At 43.5% G+C, this 17,053-nt stretch overlaps 1 protein-coding gene across 1 annotated transcript; it reads left to right on the top strand.

Moving 5' to 3' along the window:
• The first annotated feature begins 1,776 nt into the window (after positions 1-1,776).
• LOC139765492 (arylsulfatase A-like) lies at positions 1,777-12,292 on the top strand. Its single transcript, XM_071692940.1, is given in 12 exon segments — positions 1,777-2,182; positions 2,425-2,508; positions 3,721-3,844; positions 4,351-4,550; positions 5,952-6,004; positions 6,007-6,083; positions 6,206-6,372; positions 6,848-6,972; positions 7,392-7,522; positions 8,419-8,527; positions 8,683-8,818; positions 11,356-12,292. Coding segments are annotated over 12 exon segments (1,674 nt in total). The 5' UTR covers positions 1,777-1,913; the 3' UTR covers positions 11,555-12,292.
• Positions 12,293-17,053: the final 4,761 nt, after the last annotated feature.

The following is a 17,053-nucleotide window of genomic DNA, read 5'->3' as shown; positions in this document are numbered from 1 at the left end:
AAATAAATAAATAAATAAATAAATATATATATATATATATATATATATATATATATATATATATATATATATACGAGAAATGCAACCATAACATAAAGCAATGGATGAGTAGAACAAGCCAAATGAAATAAACGAATGCAGAGAGCAATCAGCAGTAGTGTCCCTCAAGGTTCTGTCCTGTCTTACACTTTTTTTCCTTTTTATCAACGATTTCCTTTCACAAATATCTAAACGCACTCATACACTGACAATTAAACACTGCAATCCTCCATATCCCTAAATTCTGCTCCTTTTCTCTCAATCTGTAACTCATCTTGACACAACTTCCTCAATACTCAGGATATCTCAGAGATGTAGATGAAATCTGGTAAGTTTAATGCCTCCAAGGTCAAGTTTCTAATCATTTCTCAATGGAAAATTTGACCTCTTCACTCAATAAAATTACTTGGTATTACTGTAATATCCACTTTTTTTTTTTTTTTAGAAGCCCTATACAATGGATATAGCTAAGTCTGCCTCAGAAATTGGGTGTCTTGTTTAGAAGTCGAAATTTCGTTTCTTCAGAACACTTGGTCCATTTATGGAAAGGATTGATCCGTCCTTGTATGGAGTACTTTTCTCACATCTGGAGTGGTTGGTTGTAACTCTGCATCCTTACTTGACAAAGTTGAGTCGAAAGCAGTCCAACCTATAAACTCTCCCAGGCTATCAAAACTACCCGCTTGCCCTACACCATAAAGTTGATTCACTTTCCCTATTCTATAGGTATTACTTTGGTTTTTGCTCCCGAAAGCTGGCTGCTTGTATCCCTCCCACTGACTAAACAACACAATATCTGGCAAGATGCTGCGTTACAGGATTAATGTGTAGCCGTTGGTAACTCAAGGGTGGGCCATTTGGGTAACTTCCTTTCCTCACACCTCGAAGCTCTGGAACTCATTACCCTCTCACGTACTTCCCAATATCTATGACCTGACACATTCTAAAGGTTTTTCACTTCCTCCAAATTTCCCAAATACTTTCTTGTGTCTCTTCTTTTTCCCTTTCACTAACCTCTCTTTATTTCAATTATGTAAGGCCCGGCCTTGATGTGGACTTTCGTCCGTGACTGGAGCCTCCAATGTAAAAAAGAAAATAAGAAGCAGAAGAAGGCATAACAAAAAAGGCTTAGAGCTGGGTGTCAACAAGTGTAAACTCCCTCTCCGCATGCACAATAAGTACTCAAAACAGATTAGCTATTTCAGAAAACCTTTTTTAAGTATGTCTGTAGACCTGTACAAGAGTACACATATCCACACCTAAACAGCACGCCCAGCGCGACATTAGCACCAAAGGCCAATAGTTTTCGTTGCCACACCCGGTGGTGGTGGAACAGGGCAGTGGAGTTGTGTTTACAGTTGTAGTTCACAAAAGTAAACCCAGATGGAGCGCATGGCATGACCTTAGCACAGGGTCAAATGCCGTGGTGTCAGCGTGCATAATCAACTGGCTTCTGAATACATCACAAGCTGCCATGGACATCACTTAGCCACTAATGGGTTTATTGTATTTTCTTCTGCTATAATAGACTGCTGAACGATTGGAAACATTAACTCGAAGAAATAATAGGGGGTGGTGTTGTAAAACAAGCAAAATGTTTTGAGAGGATCTTATGTGTATAAAACTCTCTCTCCCTGGACTCATAGAGACTTAATCACACACAAAGACTACCGTCAATCCACAGGAGATACATGTGATAAGGTATCTCCTCGCACAGAGGTACGATCACAATATTTGTAAGCTGCAGTTTATACGCAGTTGCCGAGCGTGGCTGATCTCCCATTACGCTCTGCCGCCAGTATCCCGACCGACGTACCCGTGACGTTAACGTACTGAATAATATCCCACATACTAAAGGGGAAAAGGTGAAAACTATGGTAACTTTTCATGTTGTCTATCTCCTGGTGTTCTTCGTCAGCGGTAACGGAGAGGGAGTGGAAGATGGAACAAGGAAACAGTTCATTACTAACGAAAGACTCGAGGGCGCTGCCTTACGTGAACGAACGTACACTGAAAAGAAAAATGGGGAGAGTGCGAGTGAGGAACGGAACTTCAACAGTAGCGCACGACCCAACGTCATCTTCCTGCTGGCGGACGACCTGGGTTATGGGGATCTTGGCATTTCCGGTCACCCTACATCCCGGTAAGACCCGTTCACAGATGTCACATAACGTCACGCGCATTTCCCAGACACCAACGGCCCTATCCCTCAGTAATCCGTCTATGCAAATCTAACCTGCTCCCTGATGAAGACCTAACTACGATTATGAGATATATTTGACCCCCCCCCCCCCCCAACATGTACGTAATCATACAACCAAAGTAATGTTTTTAGAAAGCTGGATTCTTTACACAGAGGTTAAACTACGACATGCGTACCCACAGCACGCCACACATAGACAAGTTGGCCACCCACAGTAGGATCTTCACGCACTTCTACGTCACCAGCCCCGTCTGCAGCCCCTCCAGGTAAGTCTGTTGCATCTCCCAGTGAATGCTGCGGACTGGTAATCAATTTTATGACAACATTCAGGTCCCAAGTAGTCGCCAAGACACTAATAAAGTAAACTCCGGTTATTTTCTCATAAAAAAAGTAGGACCAGATTTTCTACACAGAAAATATAATGTAAAGGTGCTAAGTACACAGCTCTTTGCAGCTTCCCCATTACATTATAACTTGAACAATTCTCTTAGATCAGTTACAAGAAAAAGCGTACACTAATGGGAAAAAAGGAAATTATCTGTGACAACGCGTCACTGTGGTGTAGAAAGAAGACGACCATAAAACTGAAAATTGATGATTTGAAAAGTATTATAAATTCAAAAAATAATATGCAGGTTTCATTTCAAAATACAGTGATTCACCTTGAAAGTCACTAATGCTGGTCGGTACTCTTAGACATTACCAGAATGCATCGGGCGGTTCAACTCAAAGACGAAAGGTGACCGGAGTTTAGCGACAATAAGATATGATCTAACCCGTAGGTTTCAGGTCTTTTCGGACTGTTCGAAAAGAGAGCACCTGGGAGGGGGGCATAGGTTTGGTGAGAGGAGCATCAGTGGAGGGTGAGAGAATGTTGAGTCATCCAACGTAGAGTTAGAGGAGAAAAACAACGAGAAACATAGTTGCTTTGTCTACGGGAGAGACAGCTATAATATCGACAGAGCAGAAAGGTGAAGGAATGATAGAACGACAGAAGTTGTTAGCGATGCCCTTAGCTAAAGATCAGAGAGACTTACCAGGGACACTCTACCTCAAACATAATGTACTTGCAATAATTAATGGGTAGTGATACATGGTCAATGGGAGTGAGAGGAAGGTGAGTTTTTCCCGTATGTCTGACCCCTTTACCCGCTCTCATCACTTACCGTGCTCTAACCAGAGAACGAACCTACCTCACCCCAACCTGGGCTTAAAATGCCACGTTCAACCAATCTCAACTGCTGTAACAATGAATGTCCACACGTCATCCCTTGATTCCCGAGATACAACGCTTTTGGTATGATGCCGTTAATCTACGACCTGATTAAGGGCAAGGTCAAAGATCACCCAATCACATTACCAGAGAGCTTGGGGTGAGGATAGTGCCAATGACCAAATCTCCGCCGGCTTGCATGCAAGCCACAGCCATAACCTGTTCGTCCCACAGTCACTTATCCTGCGTTCCCTGGCTTCTGCAGGGCGTCTCTGCTGACGGGGCGGCTGCAAGTGCGGAGCGGAGTCTACCCTGGGACCTTCGTGCCTGAGAGCTTCCTCGGCCTCCCCCGCAGCGAGACCACTATCGCCAGCCTCCTCAGAGATAAGGTGAGCTACTTGATAACTAACTACCAGACGTTTGCTTCCCCCTTGAATGTGGCACAGTCGTGACGCTTGTGGTGTATAGGCGCGGCAGCTGCTGCTACTGCCGTAAATAATTGACCTGTGGTACGACTTTAGAGTACGTATGTGACGCTGAGCTCTGAGCTGACACCCACAAATCAGGTCAAAGGCAAGGCCATCATACGCGAGGGTCGTACCGCCGTGCTCAAGGGGTCGTACAGTCATGCATGACAGCCTCCCACCCTACACAACTCGACTGCACCTGTTTGTTACGATTAAACAATTTCATATATGTTTCTTCACTGCTCTCGTGACACTATGAAGCTAACGGCAAAATCCTTACATATATCCACCAAAATCCACCACCTTTCACCGTAAGCTGACAAGTTCACAGTCACACATTTATCAGAATTCCACTCGATTCGCTGCGTCTTACCACCCGTGGGTTTATGGCGGGAAACTAACAGGATTGTTATATGATGCGCAAGCAGGGTTACCGGACCATGATAGTGGGCAAGTGGCACCTCGGTGTGGGCACCCACGGGGAGTACCTGCCCACACACTTCGGTTTCGACGAGTACCTGGGCGTGCCTTACTCACACGACATGTGCCCCTGCCGGGAGTGCTTCCCGAAACGCGGCCCCTGCCACGACCTCTGCTGGCGGTGGGAAGTCTCCTGTCCACTATTCAGGTGAGCAACAAGACCCTTCTAACGACTTTCTCCTTTAACCTCGTATTATGCCCACTAAGTAGTCGTTCCATTCCTACATCCTTCGAAAAACTGTGTACTAACTACGCTACCAAGACGCTTTCAAAAATTTTTAGGATGTGGTCAGGTGATCCCTAACTTTTCTCTAGCCTCTAGCCTTTCCCTGTAACTCGGCTCATCTTAATCTTTCGTGTGCAAGTGTTTGCAGTTTTCTCTCTGTACTCTGTCCTCTGTGTGTGTGTGTGAGTTCAATCAACAAGTCTAGTGGGGTGCAATTCAATGCCTTACGTCAGAGTCAGGAGTTGTGACTGCTCTTGAAACTAAATTCTATACATTAAAGAAGGATTTCTTTAAGTTAATGAAAAAAAAACATGATTTGGTGTTGACATATCAGTATATGAAGAAGCTATTAGCGGCAACTTTACTGTGGACCCCACGCTCATCTTGAGGTGTTTTGCTATTTCTAGCTGGATTTACTTCCACAGATCATCCATATATACGGCTCCATATTTTTTTTTTTACAGTCTGCAACTGTATTTTAGTTCGCGTCTATATCTCTACCCACAAATTTAACAATTCGCGATTTAACATTTCAGATACGCCAAAGCGCCAACAGCACTTATATCCTTAACCTAGCCATAACCACATATCGTAGTCTGCTAATCATTATACGTTTTCCTGATCACATTTCGTGATGGAAAATGTTTCAACCAGTACCTAGCTGTTCTTGTTTACTTAATTTCGGCAGACGTGTTAGTTCCTTTCTATCAAAAGTTCTGAGAGATAAATAAATGACAGTCTAATGTTGTTCTCAACCCAGAGACAGTTTGGCAAAAGTATTATCATGCTCCCGGGGTTCTATAAGTGAGGGAATCGCTCCATAACGATTGGATTTGAATCCCTTGATCGATAATAAATGGTTTCAAAGACCAGCCTGTTATACGTTGATCTCAGGGCGTTTAAGGAAAAAAGTGAGGGCGAAGAATCGGGGATAATCAAACTGTCTTTGATGGTGATTTCTTCCAGCGCGAGAGCCATTATTCGTGTAGACGACTGACCTGTAGGTTTGACGCCCATCCGTATATTCTATTTCCTCTAACCTATCACAGTAGGTTTGACGCCCATCCGTATATTCTATTTCCTCTAACCTATCACACCCTGGGAGGAATCAGGATAGCAGCCCTTCCTGCGAGCCGTCATATAAACACGTTGGGCTACGCTACTTTCATTCTGGAGTTTCGGTATATGTTCAAGAGCACTAGAGTGCTGGCTACGAGGTGAATGTGACTAGTTTCTTAGCTGGGTAAGTAGGTAGGGTAATGCTGCTCTTCATTTGGGTCATGCTGGAGAGGCGTTAAGGCAAGACTCGCCGCTACATTACAGTAACACGACCATCGTCGAGCAGCCGGTGGAGCAGCCCTGTCTCACCCACCGCCTCTGAACCACGCCCTGCGCTTCGTCAGCGACTCCGCCGCCCGCAACCGCTCGTTCTTCCTCTACTTCCCCTTCCACCATGTGAGTTGTCACGTACGCATCTTACTGGTAACACTACTGCTATTGCTAATAATAATAATAATGTAAGGATCCAACATATACCATGAACCGTGCTCTGACGAGGCAAATTAATACACGTGCAGGTCCATCACCCACAATTCGCCTCGGAGGAGTTCCACGGCGTGAGTGCGCGCGGGGTGTTCGGCGACGCCTTGAACGAGATGGACTGGGCGGTGGGGAGGCTCATGTCCGCCCTCCGCCGTCTCAACCTCCTTTCCTCCACTCTCATCTGGTTCACCTCAGATAACGGGTAGCGTTAACCACAAAACCTGAATTCTAGATAAGGCTGAATATAACATATCTCTCTCTTGATATGAGACTTGATTAAAAAAAAAAAAATGAACTAAAACTTTTACAAATACGAAGAGCTAGAAGTATTCTTGTCTATTTATGTGTAAAGGTTGGTTCCTTAAGCAAGACCTGCCCTGATCCTTAAGTATCAGGTGCGGTAAGCTAGGTCGACCTAGCAATTATCCCTGATACACGACATAACCCTAGGTAGCCTCATCTTAAATCCTTAGCCAGCGTAAAAAGAAATGACCGTAAAATCTCTTGATGACACTTCTTATATACTTCAAAGAAAACAAGTCAAGGTAAAATGATAGTTTAATATAACCAGCGTCATTCTGTAATAAAACTGCGCATTCCCAATCCTGAATTTAAGATATAAATAACATTATTGTATATATATACTGCAAGGTTGACCATACTGTTGGGGTCGGCAGGCCGAGCCTAATGCGGCATGAGCGTGGCGGGTGCGCGGGTCCGCTGCGCTGCGGCAAAGGCTCCACCTGGGAAGGCGGCGTCAGGGTCCCCGCCTTCGTCCACTGGCCTCCCAAGATCTCCCCTGGTAAGCAGTTCCCTCCCACAGTATCACCAGCTACCGAGCCACACGGTCACTGAGATCATCCTCACTTAGTGCCCCTTACTCCCCTCTCTCTCCCTCAATAACCGACTCACAATGTCCAACAGATTGGCTTAAGCAGGACGTCTCTGCCACAGCTGAACCACACACACTCTCTCTCTCCACCTTAACCCATGTGACCTTCCACATTACACTCTTATCCCTCAAAACTTTCCACACTCAGCCCTTTCACTTGAGAATCTAAACCTTTAACAGACGAAAAGCGACACACAGCAGCCCTTCCGAGCATTACTGAACACAGTAGGGATATGTGGGAAATCACTGTATCAGAAAGGGTCGTCAAGACGACAGGGGCCCGTGGCTGGCTTGGGTCAGGCGATTCTAACCATCACCCTTGTGTACAGGACGAACGAACGGACTGGTCTCTGGGCTGGATGTGCTGCCCACGGTGGCCGCCATCACACAAGTCAACACCTCCCATCTCCTCTTGGACGGCGTCGATGTCTCGCCCCTCCTCTGGGACCCCAACGCTAAGGTAAGGTATGTAGGGAGGCAGGTAGGTAGGTAGGTAGAGAGGCGAACACGTTAGAGCTAAACTCTATACACATAACCAAACCCAAGGAGCCTGCTGCTACCTAGCCACTCACCAACAATGTTAACCCCCTTGCTTGAGCAACTCTGTGAAATCCAATTCAACTTTGCTGCTTCGATACATATCTTACACAGATCTTTCACGATCTCCTCTTATCGGTAAACCATTCTTCATGCCAACACCATGTCCCAAACACTGTGTTTGACCCGCATCCACCACCCTACCACATGACTTATCCAGCTATCCCTGAAAATGGCACCTTCCACTCAGTATGTTAAATACACCCCACGCGAGCAGTAACCCCAGCCTGAGCGTTCGAAGAGCAATCCTCGTCTGGCTCTTTCCTAACTAGGGTTTACAGCTCCCCGCACCTGCTCTATTAGTCGCCCCCCAAACGACAAGTAGGGGATAAAAGTGGGTAGCTTTCTTACCTCGTCTCCCCCCAAAGGCAAAGGAAAATAAGCGTGATTTACGATAAAGAATCTCGTGAATTACGTGGTGAGACGTAACCCGAAACATAAGAGAGGAAGTGTGAGTAGTTTCGTAAACCGGCAAGCATATGAGGTAGAAAAGGAAAGACAGCGATCTGGGCCAGGGAAGGTAAGCGTGAAAGCCACTGCGGTGCTGGCTCTATACGCCGCTTTCAAAACACCAGCAGACACCAGGGCATACACCCCCTCACCCCTGGTTGGGGCCAGCCTATCACACACCACATATTGTATATGATGGAGAAAATAAACCCATTTATAACATTTCTTACTGGACGAGTGGGGTAAGTTATAATGTCAGTCTTCACATCAGGATATAACTTTGATTTGCCTATCTATTTTTCCCAACAGAGTCCGCGTCAATTTTTTGCAATTTATCCGGAGTCCCCAGAAAAGACTAGGGGGCCCTTCGCCGTCACTAATGGTACATTCAAGGCTCACTTCTACACCAAGGGCACACGTAAGGTCTTACGAGGGTGTACTTGAAAATTTTTGGAATATCACATTTATGTTCTTTCTCCACACTGTTTATATAAACCTATTGGCTTAAAAGGTGGCCTGAGCCAGTGTCAATTGTTTGCTCGCTCGCGGTAACCTGGAGACTATGTCCACCAGCATTGTCGGACGATGAAAACTACGACCTTGTGTGCCGGCCCAGTCACCCGCTGACACGCCACGACCCGCCTCTCCTGTACAACCTCCACCACGACCCAGGCGAGCGATACAACCTGGCTAACCACACGCAATATGGGTGAGTTCAACTCGTCAAAAAAAAAAAAAACTACATTATTATTACATACCTTAGTAGTGTTCACTCAAACCGTAAAGATCAATGCATGCTCTTCATTTTAGAGAGAGAGAGAGAGAGAGAGAGAGAGAGAGAGAGAGAGAGAGAGAGAGAGAGAGAGAGAGAGAGAGAGAGCGCTATTTCGTTTCAGACGAAACTCATTTCGAAAACTCTATATGGTGGTTCAAACCTGAGCAGCAGACGACGTTTGGTTGTCTTACGAAGCATAATGACGGTTACTTTAAAAGCCAACTGTAATCTCTACCATACGGCTAACTATTCCCCTTTGCTTCTGTGCGAGTGATGGTCTGCTCAATCGCTGACGTTATACTTCAAACTCGCACACATAGGAGGGAAAGTTGACAAGGAAGAGCTGGTAACTGTCTTATTATTAGCGAAATGGTGAAAACCTTAAGCAGTGCCTTATCTTGGGGTTTCGTCTTCCCTCTGGGACATGGAGAACATTACAAGCAACTGAAAAAAAAAATGCATCCCTTTTCGTCTTTTTTTTTTTTTTACCGATACGTAAAATTCTGCGCAGACTCGCAAAAAATCAAAATTCATTTGCCACCTGTGACCCCAGTCCACCCGCGCCTCTTTGTTACTGTGATGCTGCAAGCGTTCCAATTTAGCTGTAGATTAATATCCCCCAGTTTAGCATCCTTTGCGAATTTCGACATCTTATACTGCAGCCCATGAACAACATCATTCATATGTATGAGAAAGAGAACCGGTCCTAAGGCGTAGGATTATGCGACTTTACAGGTGTGTCCAGAGGACGTTTTCATAATGTTGGGAACTCTGTTGGCTGCCAGACCCCTCTGGAGGCCTTATTGCGGTACTGCAGAAGACATGCGGGTCACGTCCTTGAGAGTTGATCCACCCACAGGGTTATTTTTGATAACAAGCGTCTTGGTTGGTTGGTTGGTGGTGGGCGGGCGGGGAGGGACACGGCCAGAAACCTAGAAGCCGGAGGTGTTGCATCTGAGTTACAGGCGGGTTTCCAGATGAAGAAAAGGCATCATCCAGAGCAAGAAGACAAGCACCTTAAGTGGTACCACTTAATACACCGAGTCCACAGCCCCCTCTCATATACCAGGCCCCACAGACCCTTCCGTGGTCTCCCCTGACCGCTTTATATATATATATATATATATATATATATATATATATATATATATATATATATATATATATATATATATATATATCCCTGGGGATAGGGGATTAAGAATACTTCCCACGTATTCCCTGCGTGTCGTAGAAGGCGACTAAAAGGGAAGGGAGCGGGGGGCTGGAAATCCTCCCCTCTCGTTTTTTTTTTTTAATTTTCCAAAAGAAGGCACAGAGGGGGCCAGGTGAGGATATTCCAAAAAAGGCCCAGTCCTCTGTTCTTAACGCTACCTCGCTAACGCGGGAAATGGCGAATAGTTTAAAAAAAAAAATATATATATATATATATATATATATATATATATATATATATATATATATATATATATAACCAGAATACAGCGATTATGTTTGCTCGGAATAACTGGGATGTGCAGTCATTAGCCTGGATTAAAACGACAAAAGCGTTCTATACAAGAGGAAAACTTTCCATGCAAAATATCGTTTTGCCTTTTCTTTGTATACCGATAATGGGGCCCGACTTACCTAACAAAAACACTTTTCACATACGCATTATGAATACCCTCACCATCTTCACCATTCGTGTGAAATGTTAATGTTTGATGTTCAGCTGCACTAGTGAGTGGTATCAGAACGTTCCACTTTTTCGCTTTTTTTTTTCTAATGGACAAATCGAAAACCAGTGACGCATATTTCAAATACATTCGGAACAGATGGTACGCCTGGTTTTTGCATATCGAGCAAAGACCTAACTAACGCTTGACACGAAAACTCGTCAAGTAGTTTCTCAGCACTTGTGAAAACACCATTTAACGCTTGCACTAACAGTTCCATATATCTACACTTTGTCGTCATATATCCCACGATCAGTAGAAAATGCTTAATCGATATATTAGGACTTCCAAAAGTGTCAAAGCAAGACCTACCACACGGAAATGTACACTAATATTCGTGGAGTACACGTCTGTTTCCAGAAATGTGAACGGATAATATCATGACCTTAATTCGGACTCATCTACTATTATATACCGAATACAAAGCACTTGTCGAGGGACCAGTCATCTTGCATCTAGGTGACACTGATGTGTTTCGATACTGCAGAAGTAGGGAGTGAGTTAGGTGTTTAGAAATACAAATTCAAATGGCCTCCAGATGGTCATTCTGGCCATCTACTAAGCGTACACCTGAATATTTAACAAGTTCTTGAATAAATCACAAGGGCGACAGGCTACAAAGATTGGAAAGGAAGCGGCACAGCGTTAACCAGTGAAAGTTTACGGTCATGTGGGGCAGTAAACTTTGATCTTTGCTTTTGTTATCAAAATCCTCTTCATGGTCTTCTCACTACACCCGTTCCATTCCAACAGGCCAGTGTTGGAGATGCTGAGCCAATGGCGAGCGGAGCACATGGGCAACATGACGTGGATCCCCGCCCGCACCTCCCTCGTGGACACCAGGGCACAGCCCTGCTGTACTCACCCTTCCTGCGAGCCATTCCCCGCGTGCTGTGACTGCCCGTCTCTCGCGCATCCCAACCACATCTCCAACTACAACCTCCACCACTGAGTCAAAAAAGTACACACACACACACACACACACACACACGCCAAAGTAATTCATAAAACCATAAGACACTGCTTTCAGTGAGCGTCGTCTCGCTCCAACGTTTCCGCGAGGGACCATCGGTTCATCAAACCTTTCCGTCCCTCACCTGCGGCGTCCAACAACAGGACACACGAGATTGGTTCCCTTGTTGCTACTCCATCCTCGTAGATGATGCCCTGGTGGGATACACCAGCTCGATGGAAGTTCGTCGGTAACCACTGTTGCCAGCGATGACCAAAGTTCTCTCGACTACACCGTGACCTTCCGGGGCATCCTTAAACTGTGCAGAACTGGACCAGCGCCCAACCAAAGCAAGCCTATAGCGATGCACATCAATCTCACGTGCAACCCTGTCCCCACCCTCTCCAGTCACACCACGACCCAACCCCTACTCCAAACCGTGTTGTCTACCAAGCTCCTAAGGGTCACTTATAGGACGTTAAAGTAAGCTAAAGGAACACTCCAGCACCATGATTGGATTCTTCAGCTGCAGCCTATCGTCCACTATGCACAGAGAGCACAGTTCTAAAATCCTTACAGTACGTCAGGTACGTTCCTGATTAATCTACCTTGTGTTCGTTTCTCTCTCAATAAGGAGCTTTATGATATGCTTATTATCAACGGCAGTCCTGCTAATATAAATGTGTAATCTGTTACCTCGTATATTCTTTAAAGGCTTAATAAAAATAGTAAATATTCCTAGAATTATTTTTTTTCCTCTTCCGGAAGATAACCTACTTTTTTGTTATGTAACATATATAGCTTCCAGCACATATACTTCTATTTAATACTTTAAAAAAAAAAAGGAAAATTAGGCTCTGTTTTCACGTATTTGTGCTTCTTTCGCATTTTATACTTGCTAGTGCCCTCTGAACCTCCACTTCCCAGTACTTTGAAGTGACAACTGTACAACCCCACGCCACTCGCATTCCTTGAATCTTATCGATCTCCACAGGAAATACCGTGTTCCGTACGAGTGCGAAAGCAATGCCTACTTTCTTCACATTCTCTTTCGTCAAAACTGTAAAAGAGGTCCTACAAAATAATGTTCTATTAAAACTAAACTCTTGTGCGATACAGCCGGTTAAACGCCTAGGAAACTGGACTACGCTTTACGAGACTCCACCCCCCCCCCCCCCAACAAAAGCAGCATTATTTACTTACAAATCACTTATACACGTCAAGTCTCACGCATTTGCCCAACACATAACTTACATTTCAGGAAAATACAAAGATATTTGCTTTACATTCTTGTGCAGAAAAAAACATTAAACCAGTGGTATACAAAATGAATAGTGTTGTTCAAGCTATCCATACAATCTAAATATAAATCTTTGCTACCTCCAAAGAAATCAGCCTCGGGCTCAAGATCCCAACTTGGAACTTACCTTTTTAAAGTGTTTACATGGTAACCATGGAGACTCGACCTTCGTGTTCTAAACTTAAACGCGGGAGGAAAGAGCAGCTCCCATCCCCCTCACTGGATGAGGGATGTGTAGCGGTTTTATGAAGCAGAATGTTGCTTGTTGATGATCCCATCACACGAGGTTGTGTTTCATGCAGTACCAGGTTCTTCCCTCAAAACATGAACGTCCGCCACCTATTTCCTGCAAGGAAAGGATCAATGAATCGACATGGAAAGTGATGCAATGTCTTCATTCTTGAGAAAGTTGTTGGGGAAGTACACTCATCACGAGACAGTGATAAAGCGCTCTGTGGTGGAATTACCCATGATAACTGTTCAGGATGGCAACATTTGTTGATTCGGAAATCAGAAAAAAATCTAACAAAAGAGTCTTACGTTGTCTTGCTAGATCTAATCACATTTTCAGACTTCCCTCCCCCCCCCCCCCTCACCAAAAGATGTTAGAATCGTTGATTACTAAGGTGTGTGTGTGTGTGTGTGTGTGTGTGTGTGTGTGTGTGTGTGTGTGTGTGTGTGTGTGTGTCCAGGCTTTTGTATGCATGCCCTGGCCTGTGCATGTATGTTTAGGCCTCTGTATACATGTCCATTCCTTTATGTGTGTGTCCAAGCCTCTGTATGCATGTCCTTACGTGTGTGTGTGTGTGTGTGTGTGTGTGTGTGTGTGTGTGTTCATGCTTCAGTAAAACAAGGTATCTTTTTTGAGAAAAATTGATAAATAATAACTTCATTTCACTGTACACAGGTCATCAATCAGTTAAGCAGATGTTAGCACAACGTACTGTTTGTTGTTGCCCCCCCCCCCCCCGTACATAACAGGGGGGCGGTACCAATTAGCATGAATCAAACTGTTTTGTCGAGGCGAATCCCAAAATAAACCCTGATGTTGATCTAACTATGCATTTCACCAATTCCCTTTGTTTCTTTCGCTGTGAGGTTGGAGATTATTTACTACAGTTATCGAGTAGTTAGATAACAGTACCAGGTAAATGGAATATATTACCTACAAATAACATAAAGACTGACCAGTTTCTCTCACTGACCGTAGATTTATCCCTTTGGGAGTCTAGACCCTTGGCAGCTCTGGGGATCAAGTGGAGCTTCCTCTCCCCCCCACGTGTGTGCAAAAACTAAATCAAAATTACGGGCGAAAGCCAATACATTAACATTATACAGCCTTATACATGCAGGTTTTGAAGGGGCTTGTAAGGACAATACGCTACAATGATAATGAAACACGTATAACCTCCTCCCCCGGCAGTGCGATCAGAATACGAATATCCACAACTATCACTCACCTCCAACCCCGAAGCTTGGCAGCGTAGCAGGGCCGATGCCGCCCACTGGCCGAGCCTCGCCTGTGGGGGCGGCTCGCTTCTGAACCTCGGGCACTCCATGAGTCTCCTGGCTCACCCGATTTTTTTCCCACCTATTTGTTGAGGGTTGCAGTGATGATCTGCTGCCTGGAATAAATAACACGAGCGATAATTAGTCATAAAATTTAGCTGCAGCGATGTTCAAAGGACATCTACGTTCAGCATATGAAGAATGAGATATCATGGAATAACTGAAAGTAAAGCATTTGAATGGAAAAAAAACAACTCAGGTTTATGATAACTAAGAACAGACATAAACATGGTAATTCGTTACATTTCTTTAGCCATTTGTCCTTTACAGGTATATTATGCTAGAAAAAAGGAATCTATTACAGAAGACCTGGGGTTTATATACTGTTATTGCAATAACCTACACTCAAGTACAGTACCAAGTTTAGGGGCACCACTTTATTTTTTTTTTCCTTTTATGGAACTGGACAGATTATCAAAAAATTCCCACAGGGAAGTTATTCAGACTGGTGTTGTGTAATTTGGCGCACCATAAGGGGCCTATTAATGTAACTAAGTGAAACAAGAAATCTACAGAACCCCTGAAATTTCATATAGTAGCCGACACTTACCAGAACCTCTGAAAACATAACGATTTTCATACAGCAACCGAACTTTGCCTTAATTTTTCAGTTATAGTCGAAATGTACAATTGTTCTTCGGCGAATCCAATGGAATCCATGTGTCTCTAAACAACGCGGTGACTCTACTTTGTAAAGACCATAATAAATTCTAAAATTACATCAACATTATGGTAAATATCGACTGCCTGGTAGTTTTTTTCTTCCATGCGTTCTACTGCTTTCTTCACTATTTAACCATTTAACCTACTTTTACGTTTATTGACTTCCTTTCCCTGATCTTCATAACTCACCACAAATCACAGAATGTCTAATTAAGCACTACAATTCCTTAATAAGGTGGCGGCCCATGAAGCGTTTTTTTTCTTTTTTTATAATAATAAACAGATTTTGCCGTATATGTTATTTTTTGTAACAGCAGTACGGAATTTTGTGAATATAATAAAAACTGTGTAGCAGGACCGGGGACAATTTTTTTTTCGATTCTGAACTGTGCAACAATAGTGATGGTCATGAACATCACAAAAAAAAAAATGTTGAGTTAGTATAAGCAAATGTTGGTGAAACGACAGACACCTTAATTAACAGCGATGTGGAGCTAGGCTTGTTTAAGTAATACACCCGCAGAAAATCACCAGAACCTATGAAGGCTTAACGTAACCTCGTAGCAGTCTTAGATTTACGTTCATTTTCTATCATTCTAGTCTAAATGTACCAGTCACACACACGAATGAGTGCCAAGAACATGGCTGCTGGAAGTAGAAAAAAAAAAAAAAAACAGGACAGCAAGCGGCCATGGAATACATAAGTTAACGACTTTAATGCATATATTTCGACTGCCATTTCAGCTAAATAAGTGAGGTTTCTTTATAGGTTCTGAAGATATTCAACAAGTATATTACACTACTATTTCACTGATTAACCTCACATTTTCCTTGATATACACAAAATCCTTATCGCCTTAATATCCATAACTACAATGTTATACTCCATACCCACTACTATTATTCTAATTTTTGAACAACACACAAGTACTGCAGGACGAAAGCACTCGATATTCAAAGCTGTTAGTGATGCAGAGCTAAAATGGTACACTACCATATGATCCAAATCCTTTACCATTTAAAAAAAAATCTTACTCTAGCACCACGTTAATTACTATGTTATACAATGAGAATATAAGATAACCAACCATATTTATAATCATGTAGCAATTTTCGATGTTTCCACTACCAAAAATAAAACAAAAAAAAAATCCCTCCATGAGCAAAAGCGCATAATCGAGAAGTGGTGAAATTAAATATTTAACGTTGAGGTTTAGTAAGATAAATCATTCATGGGAAAGTCCTGTACTCACAACTTTTCAGCCTGATAACCCTTAATATCACATGTCCTTTTCACTCAGTGATAATTCCTCGCACTTGCGACAAATGCTAGTCCTAAATGACCTAACGCAAGACGAATAACCCTGGGTTATAATGCCGTCACTTTTGACCTGACCCTTAGTGTAAGGTTAAAAGGCACCCAATAACCCTAGGTTATAATGCCGTCACTTCGGCCTGACCCTTAGTGTGAGGTTAAAAGGCACCCAATAACCCTAGGTTATAATGCCGTCACTTCTGACCTGACCCTTAGTATAAGGTTAAAAGGCACCCAATTACCCTAGGTTATAATGCCGTCACTTCTGACCTGACCCTTAGTGTAAGGTTAAAGGGCACCCAATCATTCCCCAACTTCCTACCATCGTGTTTAAGGATGGTAACGCCGTGTCCAAGGGCCTGAACATGATCCAAAGCACAATAAGATGCCAATCCTACCAATATTCAATCTTAATAGCTGATAACCAAACCCTGACTTCTATAAACATAAAAATAGTACGTGTAACCAGCTAGCTAGCTTACCTTCTTCATTGCTATCCTGATTCGAGCATTGTATCTAGATCATAATAAACATATAACGTCGTTATGGACCATCAGGTCTCCTGTTTTCTGTCACTTTCATGTATTATATTTCCATACACTTTTCCATAACGGAGCAAATCCCACTTCACTCCACTGTTGACAAGAAAACG

The sequence above is a fragment of the Panulirus ornatus genome, chromosome 55, assembly GCF_036320965.1.
Source record: "Panulirus ornatus isolate Po-2019 chromosome 55, ASM3632096v1, whole genome shotgun sequence".
NCBI lineage: Eukaryota > Metazoa > Arthropoda > Malacostraca > Decapoda > Palinuridae > Panulirus > Panulirus ornatus.
The sequence above is the reverse complement of the archived record's forward strand: the minus strand, read 5'-3'. Positions and strand labels throughout refer to the sequence as shown.